At 41.6% G+C, this 16,505-nt stretch overlaps 1 protein-coding gene and 1 non-coding gene across 3 annotated transcripts in view; both read left to right on the top strand.

Annotated features, from left to right (window-relative positions):
* LOC121540480 (phosphatase and actin regulator 1-like) overlaps positions 1-16,505 on the top strand; it is an 82,372-nt gene that overhangs the window by 46,273 nt on the left and 19,594 nt on the right. Inside the window, exons 1-2 of one of the 2 annotated variants that reach the window (XM_045207810.1) lie at positions 11,860-12,462; positions 13,988-14,152. In XM_045207810.1, the coding sequence (XP_045063745.1) occupies positions 12,066-12,462; positions 13,988-14,152 (562 nt within the window). In that variant the 5' untranslated portion in view covers positions 11,860-12,065. Of the gene's footprint in view, positions 1-11,859; positions 12,463-13,987; positions 14,153-16,505 lie in introns of those variants that run through there. The other variant, XM_045207811.1, reaches the window with a different exon arrangement.
* On the top strand, positions 15,149-15,229 carry trnap-ugg. Its single transcript has one exon. It is a non-coding gene; the product is annotated as a tRNA-Pro (tRNA).

Genomic DNA, 16,505 nt, shown 5'->3' with positions numbered 1-16,505 from the left:
AGAAAAGGCTATGACGGGGTCAAACGCCAGCTCAAGTCCCTCAACATTGCCTATGGAATAGCCTTCCCAGCTAAACTACGTCTGACATACAATGGACGGTCACACGAGTTTGAATCTCCCTCTCAAGCCGAGGCGTTCATCCATGGCATCCGCTGTGAAGTTTACCACCACTCTGGACTATAGAGAATTAAACCACCTTGAATTATGTGACTGTTGGCAAGCTAACTAACATTAGCTAATTTATTAGCTGCTACTGTAATACTGTAGCTAGCATAACAGTTAAGTGAATAACATGGCGAGCTAGCCCACTAAAAGTTTCCTTATATTATTTGTAGCCTGAATGTGCTCATCAGTTAGCTCAGTTTCTTCTATATGACAGTCGAGATACAGTGGGGAAAAAAAGTATTTAGTCAGCCACCAATTGTGCAAATTCTCCAACTTAAAAAGATGAGAGAGGCCTGTAATTTTCATCATAGGTACACGTCAACTATGACAGACAAATTGAGAAAAGAAATCCAGAAAATCACATTGTAGGATTTTTAATGAATTTATTAGCAAATTATGGTGGAAAATAAGTATTTGGTCAATAACAAAAGTTTCTCAATACTTTGTTATATACCCTTTGTTGGCAATGAAACAGGTCAAACGTTTTCTGTAAGTCTTCTGTCAGAAGGTGCTGTGTGTAGATGTGGTGCAGGAAATCAAGCGCAGGACGCAGACGCTCAGTCCAACAGACTTTAGTGAACAAACACTCCAAAATGATCCAAAAAGAGCCAAGAGGCCAGCGATTACGCACACAGGCGTAAACCACACACAAAATAATTACGCGCACAACAAGTGCGAAAACTTCTCCTAAACAGAGGAGGAACGAAACACAGTCAAAGAGACAGTAAGCGAAATCACACATGCCACATGACAAACAAAACGAGAACTTATAGGACACACTAATGAACGCTAAACGATAACAAGTGTACAACATAAAGACAAAACCAAACGAACATCGAAACATACAACGGTGGCAGCTAGTACTCCGGGGACGACGACCGCCGAAGCCTGCCCGAGCAAGGAAGAGAGGCAGCCTCGGCCGAAACCGTGACATCTTCACAAGGTTTTCACACACTGTTGCTGGTATTTTGGCCCATTCCTCCATGCAGATCTCCTCTAGAGCAGTGATGTTTTGGGGCTGTCGCTGGGCAACACAGACTTTCAACTCCCTCCAAAGATTTTCTATGGGGTTGAGATCTGGAGACTGGCTAGGCCACTCCAGGACCTTGAAATGCTTCTTACGAAGCCACTCCTTCGTTGCCCGGGCGGTGTGTTTGGGATCATTGTCATGCTGAAAGACCCAGCCACGTTTCATCTTCAATGCCCTTGCTGATGGAAGGAGGTTTTCACTCAAAATCTCATGATACATGACCCCATTCATTCTTTCCTTTACACGGATCAGTCGTCCTGGTCCCTTTGCAGAAAAACAGCCCCAAAGCATGATGTTTCCACCCCAATGCTTCACAGTAGGTATGGTGTTCTTTGGATGCAACTCAGCATTCTTTGTCCTCCAAACACGACGAGTTGAGTTTTTACCAAAAAGTTATATTTTGGTTTCATCTGACCATATGACATTCTCCCAATCCTCTTCTGGATCATCCAAATGCACTCTAGCAAACTTCAGACGGGCATGGACATGTACTGGCTTAAGCAGGGGGACACGTCTGGCACTGCAGGATTTGAGTCCCTGGCGGCGTAGTGTGTTACTGATGGTAGGCTTTGTTACTTTGGTCCCAGCTCTCTGCAGGTCATTCACTAGGTCCCCCGTGTGGTTCTGGGATTTTTGCTCACCGTTCTTGTGATCATTTTGACCCCACGGGGTGAGATCTTGCGTGGAGCCCCAGATCAAGGGAGATTATCAGTGGTCTTGTATGTCTTCCATTTCCTAATAATTGCTCCCACAGTTGATTTCTTCAAACCAAGCTGCTTACCTATTGCAGATTCAGTCTTCCCAGCCTGGTGCAGGTCTACAATTTTGTTTCTGGTGTCCTTTGACAGCTCTTTGGTCTTGGCCATAGTGGAGTTTGGAGTGTAACTGTTTGAGGTTGTGGACAGGTGTCTTTTATACTGATAACAAGTTCAAACAGGTGCCATTAATACAGGTAACGAGTGGAGGACAGAGGAGCCTCTTAAAGAAGAAGTTACAGGTCTGTGAGAGTCAGACATCTTGCTTGTTTGTAGGTGACCAAATACTTATTTTCCACCATAATTTGCAAATAAATTCATTAAAAATCCTACAATGTGATTTTCTGGATTTTTTTTCCTCAATTTGTCTGTCATAGTTGACGTGTACCTATGATGAAAATTACAGGCCTCTCTCATCTTTTTAAGTGGGAGAACTTGCACAATTGGTGGCTGACTAAATACTTTTTTCCCCCACTGTAGCTGTCCATTGAACGTTGGACGTCATGTTTACGTTTATTTTTGTTATGTTGATAATTATTTTCCCATTGGATTACATAAAACATTGTAAAATGTCGGCAAAGATGTTTAGTTCCATGTCAACAGACTCGAAATGGCTAACGTTACCTCACTTATTTAGCCAGTGAGCCAGCCATTACACAGTGGGACCTTAGTCATTCATCCTGCACCACGAGAAGCATTGGGACTACTTTATATGAAGACTTAAGGTTCGATCACATCCTTGGAATAAAATGATTGACACTCATGTGCAAGTCTGACATCATGTGCAAGGGCCTTTGGGTAACGTAGCACATATTTAATGGTATCTCTTTTTCTCACGTAGCCTGTTCATTTCTGATCTTTGATACTTTCTTTGGTTTATAAATGTATCATGGTATACTACGTTAAAGCTATATGTATGGGCCATTTTGTTACTTGGTAGCTACTAGCAACAGTTCATCTACAACTATTTTGGACGGTCCATACTGTAACGTTAACGTTAGTCTCAGGCTTCACTAACTAGCGTTACTGTTTTAGGTGGAGCTATTCTTTGCTACTTTTCAAATCAAATCAAATCAAATGTTATTTGTCACATACACGTGTTTAGCAGATGTTATTGCAGGTGTAGCGAAATGCTTGTGCTTCTAGCTCCAACAGTGTGGTAATATCTAACAAGTAATATCTAACAATTTCACAACATATATCCAATACACACAAATGTAAGTAAGGAATGGAATTAAGAATATATACATATATGGACGAGCAATGACAGAGAATCAAACGAATACTACGTGATATTTCACATATCATCTCGCTAGACATGCCTTTTGTTTTGTTCGTGAGGAGTAATAGCCAAGAGAAGGCAGGAGACACTTTGTTTTCTTTAGCGTCGCTTAGGCTAGACTGCTCCCTTTAATTGATCAGTCGTCCACCAGGCTACACTCTACGATTAGGGGGAGGTGGGAGAGGAAGCGTTGGGTGTCTCGGTTAGGGAGACAGGGGAATGTGGTTCAGTGTTTTACTGTTAGGATAGATTTATGTTTGTTTGTTCCAACAGATCTTTACATATTTTCCTCACTACAAAATATTAATGCGGTCCTTGTGTTTACTAAACATATTTTAGATATGCCTTTATGCTATAGCTTATTCCATGTTTACATCTTTGGTTAAATGACTCCAAATGCATAACTGAAATTTACTTTGTGGAGTTTGTTAACTATCCAAGCTTAAACAGATTATTACTAGGCGTAAACAACTTCATTCACCTATTGTGTTCCTACAAGAAACTCACTTGTTGAAGGTACTTAAAGTACACTGGATATGTCAAGGGCAAGTAATAGCATCCTGTTTCTCCTCTCATTCTCATGGTGTTATGGTTTTAATTCACAAATTTGTTCCATTTCAAGTGGATAATATTATAACTGATACAGCTGGTAGATACATTTTGATACAGGGAACTCTTTTGAATGAGCGTATTAATCTGGTTAATGTTTATGGTCCTAATGATGATAATCCCAAATTCTTTGAGAATATATTTCTATTGATATCCTCCTTTCCTGGTAAAGTCCTAATGGCAGGGGATTTTAATTGCACTCTTGATCCTCATCTAGATCGCTCCTCTGGTTTAGACACTTCCCACTCGCAGATTAGAAAGAAATGACAGCATTTCATTAAGGACTTAAATCTATGTGAACCTTGGAGGACTCAGAACCTGAGTAAAAGGGAGTATTCATGTTACTCTTTGACATTTAAATCATATTCTCATATAGACTACTTTTTAGTTTCTTGCTCATTGCTTCCCAATGTAGCAGGAAGTGGATATGATAGTATTGTTCTGAGTGACCATTCCCCTGTGTCATTAGTCTATAGGGATACAAAACTAGTAAAAGGATCCTCTAGATGGCGTTTGCATCTCAGATGGTTACAAGACCCAGACTACGTTGGAGTGCAAATAGATGTTTATTTTACATTGAACACTGACCAAATGTCAGTGAGTACCAGGCGGTAGGCTTTCAAAACATATATTAGGGGGAAATTATGTTTTACCAGTTTCAAATCAAATCAATTAAATCTAATAATTAGAGAGATGGACAGCAAAATCAGAGAATTGAAAAGGGAAGCTTTTTTGGATAACTAATTACAAGTAAACAAGGAATTATTTGCTCTTAAAGCTCAGTATGAAGAACTTTCCACCTCAAAGGCTGAAAACAGCTTAACAAGGCTGAAACAGTCCTTCTATGATCAAGGTGAAAAACCTGGTAAATTGCTGGCCTGGTGCATTAAGAAGTTAAATTCAGACAGAGCCATTAATGCAATTCATAATTTACAAGGACAATTATCAACGGATCCTGTAGAAATAAACCAAACATTTGCTTCCTACTACAACACACTTTACAACTCTGAATCTCCTGAGAACTTAACTAATCAGACATCATTTTTGGATGGTCTTGATTTTCCCTCTGTTTCAGAAGACACTAAATTGGATCTGGAAAAGGAATTGGATGGTGTTGAAATATCTGATGCTATTTTCAATATGAAGGGAGGTAAAGCGACAGGTCCAGATGGGCTCCCAATAGATATTTATAAGATATTTAAGGACAAACTTCTAGGCCCACTTTTGAATATGTATGCTGAATCCTTTCAGCAAAGTTGTTTCACCCCCCCTCTCTAAGGAGTGCTTTAATCACTCTTATTCTGAAGCCTGATAAATCCCCAACAAAATGTGAAAGTTACAGACCGATTACTCTTCTGAACTCCGACTCAAAAATGATTGCTAAAGCCTTAGCCAGGAGATTGGATAGAGTGCTCCCATATCTAATACACAAAGACCAAAATGGCTTCGTGAAAAAACGTCAAGTGTTTCACAATGTGAGGAAAGTACTAAACATAGTGCACATGTGTGAAGGGTCCCCTTATACTGCCATACTCTCACTTGATGCAGAGAAGGCATTCGATAGAGTTGAGTGGTCTTATTTATTTGAAGTGCTTAAGAGATTTGGGTTTGGGAACTACTTATGTAAATGGCTTAAGAAATGATAGACCGACCCCACTGCAGAAGTTGCCACTAACAACTTGATTTCACAACCTTTTTTGGGGCACGAGACAAAGATGTCCGGCCAGTCCAGGACTCTTTCTTTTAGCTTTAGAACCATTTGCAATTGCAGTAAGGGCCCACCCGTCAATTAGTGGAATTAAAACATCAGATTTTGAACATTGAGTGTCCCTGTATGTCTATGATACCCTCTTATTCCTAACAGATCTAAAGAATTATATCTCTTCCCTCTCCAATTTAATGAATAACTTTGGTCAATTTTCTGGGTTTAAAGATAATAAAACCAAATCTTCCATCCTTTTTCTCAACAAGCAAAAGAGACTGAATCCAGTTGTACAGCATCCATTTGTGAATACAGAACAAGGTTTAACATATCTTGGTATTGAAATCACACCATAAATTAGCTCCTTGAGGTCAACAAATTATGAACTCATGGTAATGAGTGTAACAGAATCCATCAACAGATGGACATCATTGCCTATATCTATTATTGGTAGAATAAATATAATTAAGATTAATGTTCTGCCCAAAAGTCTTGATCTATTTCAATCAATTCCTATGGCTCCATCACCTTTATTTTTTCCCAAAGATCAGAAAGATACTCTCAAATCTTATCTGGAGCAACAGAAAACCAAGGTTTAGACTTTTTCTTCTTTATTTGCCCTATGACATCGGGGGGGTTGCAACTTCCAAACCTACAGTGGTATTGCTGGGCTGCACAACTTAGGGCTGCAATGTTTTGGTTCTCCAAGAAAACATACTTACCCTGGCTGCAGACTGAAATGCTGTCCACAAAAGGCTTCACTTTGGATGGATATTTGTACTCTGCTCCCTTTAAGAAACTAAAGAAGAATACTACTAGTCCCTTTGCTATAAATACCCTAACTATATGGCAGGAAGTACAGCAATATCTGGGCGTATTCCCTGTATTATCCAGTTTTACACCAATTTGGAGCAATTGGTTGACCACTGCCTATTACAAGCTAGACGTTCAATTGCTCTCCACTGGAAGTATGTCAGTTCCCCCTCACTTGGTCATTGGTTAAAATAATAAACGTCAAGCCTGGCTCTTGAAAAATTTACTTATATAGTGAAAAAGAAAGCCCCAGAGTTTCATGATATTTGGGATCTGTTGTGTGAGTTTTTGCAAACCGGTGATACTGTAAAAGCATTGGAACTGTAAATCTGTATATTCTCTATTTGTTATGGTCCTCTGTAGCTCAGCTGGTAGAGCACGGCACTTGTAACGCCAAGGTAGTGGGTTCGATCCCCGGGACCACCCATACACAAAAAATGTATGCACGCATGACTGTAAGTCGCTTTGGATAAAAGCGTCTGCTAAATGGCATATTATTATTATTATGTGAATATTGCCTGTAGTGGAAGCGTAATCTGCATTAAATGTGACTGCATATGATACTTTGTATTTATTTTTATTATTTGAAATGTGAGGACCTTTTTATTGTTTACTTTTCCTGTTAATGTTTGGTTGTTATGTTTATGTCTATCTTTGGGTTGGGGGGTATGTGTGGAGAAAAAAAAGAAGGTATTTCTGTAATTGTTGATTGTCCTATTTGGAACTAATAAATTCACGCCCATCCATAAATATAGTCACTTCAGTTCGATCTCATTAAACTCACCCTCAACCTCACCATGGTGCGTTGTCTCGCAGATGAAGGTGTAGGATCTGCCTGAAATAAATCCATGAAAATAGATCCATGGAAATAGATCCATGTTGGTAAACAGTGTGAGTGTTAACACTTTATTATTGATTATGTTTTTCACATTCATGACGACAGAATATAAACAAGCCAGACCTCCTGCCTCCGTTCATAGTTATGATGTAGGTAGACCAATAGAGGCTAAATGGTCCTATTTGGTGGGAATATGCCTAGGCATAATGCAGACAGATTACTATATTTCTATGGAAATGACATGACTGATGAGCCGGGATGGTATTATATTGTATTGTACTGTATTGACTGTTTAATTTGGGATATAATGTAAAAACCTACATGAAGGTCAGGTCAATTTCCTTGTCCCATCTGTGTCACATTTGAAATAACAAGTTCATAACCAGTCAGCAAATATTTTAATCAAATTAAATGGATAAGCAGACATTCTTATTGTTGAGGCATGCTGCATACAGTATATGTTTTACGAAATCTCGACTCTTCTCTACCGCTCTGCCAGTAGGTGCCAGTACTACCACTGAGCAGTCTGAGCAATTGATAGTCGAGAAATGGCAGTGATGATGATGATGATGATGATGATGATGATGTCATATAGCCCTAACCAAGTGGTATTGAGTGCTGCAGTGGTACAGAGGCTACAGTGGTATTGAAGTACTGAGGATTGTGTTTGCTGTTCGTCACTGGCTGAGTTAAAGGCTGTATGACACACAGTGCTTCTACAGCCAGTCAGCATCAGTCAGGAGGGGGGACTTTTTTACCATGTTGTCATGTCATCACACACGAACATGCACACACGCAGCACATACTTGCACACACTGTGCTAAATGTCATACAAGCATGTGGGCACACACACACACAGACACAGACACAGACAGCATTACAGATAGATAGAACACATAACACATACTTGCACATACTGTGCTCGCTGTCACACAAGCATTTGGGCATACACTCATACATACACACACACACACACACACACACACACACACACACACACACACACACACACACACACACACACACACACGGTTTAAACCATGTCCTCTGTTTAACTGCCCCATCTTGACCGTTTACATGAGCGATTACAGAGTGAGTCAGCTTTGATTACCTTTCTCTCCTCCCTGACTGTGCACCTCTGACTGCTACACTCAAAACCAAGACTGGGTTGGAGAGGGAGGGGGAAAGAGAGAGAGAGAGTGTGAGAGAGAGTGCTTTGGCAATATAAACATATGTTTCCCATGCCAATAAAGCCCTTTGAATTGAATTGCGTGTGAGAGCGTATGTGTGTATGTGCTTGTTTGCGTGTTCCTGTGTGTTAGATAGGCAGCATTGTCCGTGTATTGTTACCTCTGAATGAATCTACTGCAGAACGAGCCACTACTGTGACTGTCCTCCAGTTACTATCAGCTATCGCCACCTGCTTTTTATAACAGGAAACTACTGTGTGTGTGTGTGTGTGTGTGTGTGTGTGTGTGTGTGTGTGTATGTGTGTGTGCGTGTAAGGGTTGGTGAGTGGAGAGTCAGTGCGAATAGTCTCTTAAGGTGCAGGATTGAAGAGAGCCAGTGCAAATACTTTTAGAGGTGAAGGTAAATGCATTACTGTGCAGGTAGACAGCTTAGGGTTAGCTGTACAACAGTCTTATGGCCTGGAGGTAGACGCTTAGTCCGAGACCTGATGCTCTGGTACAGCCTGCCAGAAGGTAACTGAGAGAGCAGTCCGTGGCTGGGGTGGCTGGAGTCCTTGGCAATCTTCCGGGCCTTCCTCAGACACTGCCTGGTGTTGGACTGGGCAGTCTTAACCACCCTCGGTAGAGTCTTGCGGCTCAGGGCGGTGCAGTTGCCATTAGGGTGACCACATTTAAAATACTCAAATGCGGGACAACAGGATGATTTTGAGGGACATTTGGAGGACAGTGTAGCCTACATGAATAACATAAAAATCCCCCTCCCATTGCACAGAATGAGCTAACTGAAGCGCACCATTACCTTATGATATACACTACCGGTCAAAAGTTTTAGAACACCTACTCATTCAAGGGTTTTTCTTTATTTTTTACAATTTTCTACATTGTAGAATAATAGTGAAGACATCAAAACTATGAAATAACACATATGGAATCATGTAGTAACCAAAAAAGTGTTAAACAAATCCAAATATATTTTATATTTGAGATTCTTCAAATAGCCACCCTTTGCCTTGATGACAGCTTTGCACACTTGGCATTCTCTCAACCAGCTTCATGAGGTAGTCACCTGGAATGCATTTCAATTAACAGGTGTGTCTTCTTAAAAGTTAAATTGTGGAATTTCTTTCCTTCTTAATGCGTTTGAGCCAATCAGCTGTGTTGTGACAAGGTAGGGGGTGGGGGGGTATACAGAAGATAGCCCTATTTGGTAAAATACCAAGTCCATATCATGGCAAGAACAGCTCAAATAAGCAAAGCGAAACAACAGTCCATCATTCATTTAAGACATTAAGGTCAGTCAATACGGAAAATGTCAAGAACTTTGAAAGTTTCTTCAAGTGCAGTCGCAAAACCATCAAGCGCTATGATGAAACTGGCTCTCATGAGGACCGCCACAGGAATGGAAGACCCAGAGTTACCTCTGCCGCAGAGGATAAGTTCATTAAAGTTATCAGCCTCAGAAATTGCAGCCCAAATAAATGCTTCACAGAGTTCAAGTAACAGACACATCTCAACATCAACTGTTCAGAGGGGACTGTGTGAATCAGGCCTTCATGGTCGAATTGCTGCAAATAAACCACTACTAAAGGACACCAATAATAATAAGAGACCTGCTTGGGCCAAGAAACACAAGCAATGGACATTAGACTGGTGGAAATGTGTCCAAATGTGAGATTTTTGGATCCAACCGCTGTGGCTTTGTGAGACCCGGTGTGGGTGAACGGATGATCTCTGCATGTGTATTTCCCACTGTAAAGCATGGAGGAGGAGGTGTTATGGTGTGGGGGTGCTTTGCTGGTGACACTGTCTGTGATTTATTTAGAATTCAAGGCCCACTTAACCAGAATGGCTACCACAGCATTCTGCAGCGATACGCCATCCCATCTGGTTTGGGCTTAGTCGGACTATCATTTGATTTTCAACAGGACAATGACCCAACACACCTCCAGGCTGTGTAAGGGCTATTTTACCAAGACGGAGAGTGATGGAGTGCTGCATCAGATGACCTGGCCTCCACAATCCCCCGACCTCAACCCAATTGAGATGGTTTGGGATGAGTCGGACGGCAGAGTGAAGGAAAAGCAGCCAACAAGTGCTCAGCATATGTAGGAACTCCTTCATGACTGTTGGAAAAGCATTCCAGGTGAAGCTGGTTGAGAGAATGCCAAGAGTGTGCAAAGCTGTCGTCAAGGCAATGGGTGGCTATTTGAAGAATCTCAAATGTAAAATATATAACCCTTTTTGGTTACTACATGATTCCATATGTGTTATTTCATAGTTTTCATCTCTCCACTATTATTCTACAATGTAGAAAATAGTACAAATTAAGAAAAACCTTTGAATGAGTAGGTGTGTCCAAACTTTTGACTGGTACTGTACATCTTGTAATTAGCGCAACGTGACAGCAAAAGAGACAGGTTGGAATGGCTGACTGAAATATGGCACAAATCAAACTTTTTTGGTAAGTTAGTGGTGTTTTAATTTGTTGATAAAATGAGGGACATGATTGTTTGGTTGCGGGACAAAGGGCCAAAATGCGGGACTGTCCCACACAATCCGGGACATATGTTCACCCTAGTTGTCATACCAGGCGGTGATGTAGCCAGACAGAATGCACACACACACACACACACACACACACACACACACACACACACACACACACACACACACACACACACACACACACACACACACACACACACACACACACACACACACACACACTCTCTGAGCAGTGATAATCCCCACTCCACTGTAAGTGTGGAGCTGTGATAGCAGTAGTGCATGCTGGGAAGGCGACAGGCCTGGAGGAGGGGTTTGAGATTGACATTAGCAAACGCACGCACACACACACAAACAATCTCATTAGCTTGGCAGTATAGTATTTCTAGCTCCCTACTCGGCTGTAAAGCTATTTAGTGTGTGTGTGCGTGTGTGTGTGTGTGTGTGTGTGTGTGTGTGTGTGTGTGTGTGTGTGTGTGTGTGTGTGTGTGTGTGTGTGTGTGTTTGTTTAGGGGTAGAGGAATCTGGATAAACACTGGAAAGGAAAATCTGCCGTTTGGCAGTTCAGGCCCCTGCACTAGTGTAGTGAATAGGCCTACAGTATGTGTTTGTGCAGTGAAAGATTGGGTTTAGTTCTATAGGATACATTTGTTGATGGACTTATAGGTAAACCTCCACTGTTGTTCAGATTTTATTTAATATCACGGCCTTTTGTGTTAATTAGCGATATTCATATTGTGTATAATGTAGGCTGTAGCTACAGAATAAAGTAATTTCTCAGTAGTGGGTGGAGATGAGATAGACAGTAAGCCCGCCCATACAGTTCAGAGGCAGATTCAAATGTGATGACGTAGAGGATACGTAAACAGGGATTGGACCATAAAATAAGGAATTAGAATACTAAATAATTAATTAAAAACTAAATAAGTAATTTAAAAGGCAATCAAACGAAATACTTTAATAGGATCTCTATGGATTGGGCCCCTAAAGAAATGGAAAAGAACATTGAATAACTGGATATGAACAGAACATAGCCATGAAGCTACCGATAATACAGATGGACAAATCTTCGCAGCCCTAACTCTGACGTCGTTGGGCCCATCAGCAAAGGGATTGGCAGCGCCTGTCGGTGGTCTGCACAACTAGAGCAGAAGGGAGAGACCATTTCAAGCCACCATGCCTCCATCTCTGAGAGCGAGAGCGAGAGGGAGAGGGAGAGGGAGAGGGAGAGGGAATCAGGATCAGCGGGTCCACGCCATAGCCGTTCATTGCCTAACCATGGCGGGTCCTGCAAACGCCGGTATGAGCCCCTGGTACTCCTCTGGATCTAGTAACGACGCTCCCTCCCCACTCCCAGCCCTTACCGAGGAGAAGCCGCGGAAGAGGAGAGCATTTTGCCTGCCTCGGATGAAGTCCAAGAACCACAACTGCAGCGGCAAGCAGCAACAGCAGCAGCTACCGCAGCAACCCGTGGCAAACAACAACAACAACATGCCTTTCATAATCCACTGCCAGATCGGGAAAGAGATCAAGCACATATGCAGCAACTGCCGTAGCGCAGAGCCGCAGGACGGTGAGTGGAGGGAGAAGAGTGTTGAGGTTTTCACAGCAGCAGCAAGAGGGAGATGTTTTGATCTCCTCCATTTCATGTTGGCGCCGCTCCTCCAAATCGACCGCTCCCTTGCCGTGCTCACTGCCTGTAAAAAATATGCCCCATCGCGGGCTGTTTTTCTCTATGGACGGGCTGCTGAGGATTGTTCCAATCATAATAGTACTACTCGGAGTTGGAATATTTCTGTGGATGTATGAGTGTATTGGTTGTTTTTGATACATTATTGGATATAGGCGCAGGCTATAGCATTAGAATAGTCTGTTTATACTTCTGCTGTGTTTTTACATGTAGGCTGTTACTATTTTATTATGCAACAATGTATCTATCCACTCCCCGTGATGCAATGATACAGTATCATCAAATCAGACAGACAACACTACTTTGAATAGTTAACTGAGGTGGTACTTTGTAGGCTATACAAACACAGGGAAGATTGATTCACCAAGATAACAGACATGCTAGTCAACTGAAATAATGTGGTTTTATCAAGTAGCCCCAATCTAGAATATCTATAGTGATTAGAAGGATCTAGAATCAGCTATAACTGCAGATAAGATAGTAATATGCCATTTAGCAGACGCTTTTATCCAAAGCGACTTACAGTCATGCGTGCATAATTTATTTTGTGTATGGGTGGTCCAGGGGATCGAACCCACTACCTTGGCGTTACACGCGCCGTGCTCTACCAGCTGAGCTACAGAGGACTACGTAGTAGAGGCTGCTACTATACTGTGACCTGCCCTGCTATATCCCTGCCAGAAGCTATTCCCACAGATGGATTCGTTTTTTTGTTCTCCTATTATACACAGTATGATGCAATTCCCACAATGTGCACATATCACTAAGAACACTCACACCTTGAGGTGCGAGTGTGAGGTCAGGGGTCAGTGCCATTGAAGGCATATAACACTCTCACTTACACGCACTTACTCCTTGTGCAGACTAAGAGGTGAACTGGGAATGTGTGTGTGTATGTGTGTGTGTGTAAGAGAGAGACAGTCAGTATTTTTATTTGAATTTGAAGAAGAATAAAACTTCCAGCCTGGTGGGAAGTGTAATGGGAAGTAGAGTGGAGTTTGGAGATGGGAAAATGGAGTAAGGACTCAGAGAGCAGAGCATTCAGTGTATTTACTTTAGAACAGTCTGACATCTCTCTTAGAGGGCAGAGCTCATCACAGCTCAGGGAGAGAGATGTAAAAAGAGAGAGAGAGATTGAGACATTTGAATGGCACCGAACTGGGCTGTGTATATACATCATATGGAGAAAAAATGTAACCCTCATCTGTAAACATTCCCTCTTCATCACCTTCTGTAATGATGTCTATTTCCATGTTGTCTTTTTTATGTATTAATTAGAAGGATTCGTTCAATTTCTCCTCTGAGTTCCATATACTTTGAATCTTATTGATTGATTGTTTTATGGATTATGTAACTGGTTTCTCTCTTCTTCTTCTGTTCTCTCTTCTTCTCTTCTCCTCTCTTCCAGTTGAGGAGGTGGAGCGACTAGCGGCGATGCGATCTGATTCATTGGTCCCTGGCACACACACCCCTCCCATTCGGAGGCGGAGCAAGTTTGCCACCCTGGGGCGTCTCTTCAAGCCGTGGAAATGGAGGAAGAAGAAGAGTGAGAAGTTCAAGCAGACATCTTCTGGTGAGAACCATATCTAACCTTCAACCCTAAGCCCTAAACCAGGGGTGTCAAACTCATTCCATGGAGGGCCTAGTGTTTGTTGGTTTTAGTTTTTTCCTTTCAATTAAGACCTAGACAACCAGGTGAGGGGAGTTCCTTACTAATCAGTGACCTTAATTCATCAATCAAGTCCAAGGGAGGAGTGAAAACACGCAGACACTCGGCCCTCCGTGGAATGAGTTTGACACGTGCCCTAAACCCTAACCCAAAAGCCCTAAGCCTTGCTTTCTACCTCTACCCTAAGCCCTACGATCTAACCCCTTAGCCTTAACCCTTGTATTCTACCTCTCTGCGTGCCACCTAAGCACTCCCCCCTAACCCACTGTAGCTGCACTCTTATGTCCTAAAGCTACAGGTGCTATGAGGCATGAGGCAGAAGGCAGTGCTAGGTGTCTATGTGCTACAGTATATGATGGTTGTAGGCTGTACAGAGCTGGGCAGCTAGGTGCTGTACTGGTTGATGGTTATATTATGTAACAGGGGATCAGCAGTTAGGCTATAGCACATAGGTGCCATGAAGCATCAGAGCTAGGTGCGTGGTGTATGATAGTTATATTATGGTTATGTAAAAGGGGATCAGCATGAATGCTGTAGGTCAGCTGTAGCTGTATATTATCACCAACTGGATCAGTGGGGCCAAATATAACACAGGAGACTGGCGCTACGTCCAGGCTATTCTTTAAAGTTTAAACAGTGGGATTATTACATTGTGTGTGTGTGTGTTTGTGTGTGTGTGCATGCACATGCGTGCGTGTTAGACATCAGCAAGACCAGACAGACTCGAGAGCATAATTGTCCCCTTAAGCCTTTTATAAATGATTTGAAATGAAAAATACCAAATACTGCTACAGAACATTTATACAAGATCAATCTTGTTCATACAGGCTCTGTCATAGCCGGCCGCGACCGGGAGACCCATGGGGCGGCGCACAAGTCATCCAGGGTAGGGGAGGGAATGGCCGGCAGGGATGTAGCTCAGTTGGTAGAGCATGGCGTTTGGAACGCCAGGGTTGTGGGTTCGATTCCCACGGGGGGCCAGTATGAAAAATAAAAAAATAATGTATGCACTAACTGTAAGTCGCTCTGGATAAGAGCGTCTGCTAAATGACTAAAATGTAAATGTAAAATCAGAAATGTAGAGAACAGCTGTGAAAGTGTTGACGGATCAAATTCCCTGCAGATTCAGTTTTATGGCAAATACTGGAGTTCCAGCTAACACTGTCTCTTTAATTGAATAATGATCCACAATATCTAATATAATGTTATACCATTGTTATAATATATCTACACTGTAAAATATTTCCAGTAATTTCTACAGTAAATTACTGGCAACACAGTAGCCAGTAGGTTACTGTAAATTTACAGTAAAATACCGGCAGCACAGAAGTCAGTAAATTACTGTAGATTTACAGGACCTTTACTGAAACACAAATTTACAGCATATTACTGGAACACCTGACTACAGCAATATGCTGTATTTCTAGAATGTACAGTGCATTACTGGAAGCACAGTGGCTAGTAAACTGTTGCAGATTTACTGTGCAGGTAGCTAGTGCCAACGACAGGCAGTATTTCTGTTACATGTATTTGATATAGGTATTTCAATACCTATTTTGTAATTTGTATTTCACTGGCCTGAACTACAATTCATAAATTTTGTAACAGTTTAATTAGAATACATGTATTTTGTATTTACTAATACAAAAATAAACCTGCAAGTAGCCCGCTTAACTACAACAACATTCTCGGTTACGGTAATATAATATTTTAACTTGCTATGACTGTGATATGTTCTTGTTAATGTGATTATTGTGGATAGTCAGATTAATATAATAGTTTGATTAAAACATTGACATGCTTTGCAAGAAGAACGATTTCCCTAATAATCCTGTTTACATGGACACATCTGAAATCAGGCTACCTGATGGCACTCTGATAAATTCAGAAAATTGTCAATTAAAATAAACGTTCTACCACAGCAAAAATGTTATTTTTGGGAAGCATATTTGATTCTGAGATCAGACATATAAAGTTTGCACGTGAAAACTACTTCTAAGACGTATACATTCAGTTGTTCCAAACTCACTTCACTTGTGTTAAAGAGGGATGCTCGCTCGGCTGGTGCTAGCTCATTCGCAGATCACACACCGCTGGAACGGCGATTAAGGTGTTTGCATTTCCTAATAACTCTAAAGAATGCTCAGAAAACCAGGTGTTTAACTTCGATTTTGACCTTACCCTTATTTAAGATAAGCAGAGTAAGGTGTTTACATGACTAGCACACTGCTGGGTAGTATTCTAATGAGCTTTGCCC

This window comes from Coregonus clupeaformis, chromosome 26, assembly GCF_020615455.1.
Source record: "Coregonus clupeaformis isolate EN_2021a chromosome 26, ASM2061545v1, whole genome shotgun sequence".
In the NCBI taxonomy this organism is placed as follows: Eukaryota; Metazoa; Chordata; class Actinopteri; order Salmoniformes; family Salmonidae; genus Coregonus; species Coregonus clupeaformis.
The sequence above is the reverse complement of the archived record's forward strand: the minus strand, read 5'-3'. Positions and strand labels throughout refer to the sequence as shown.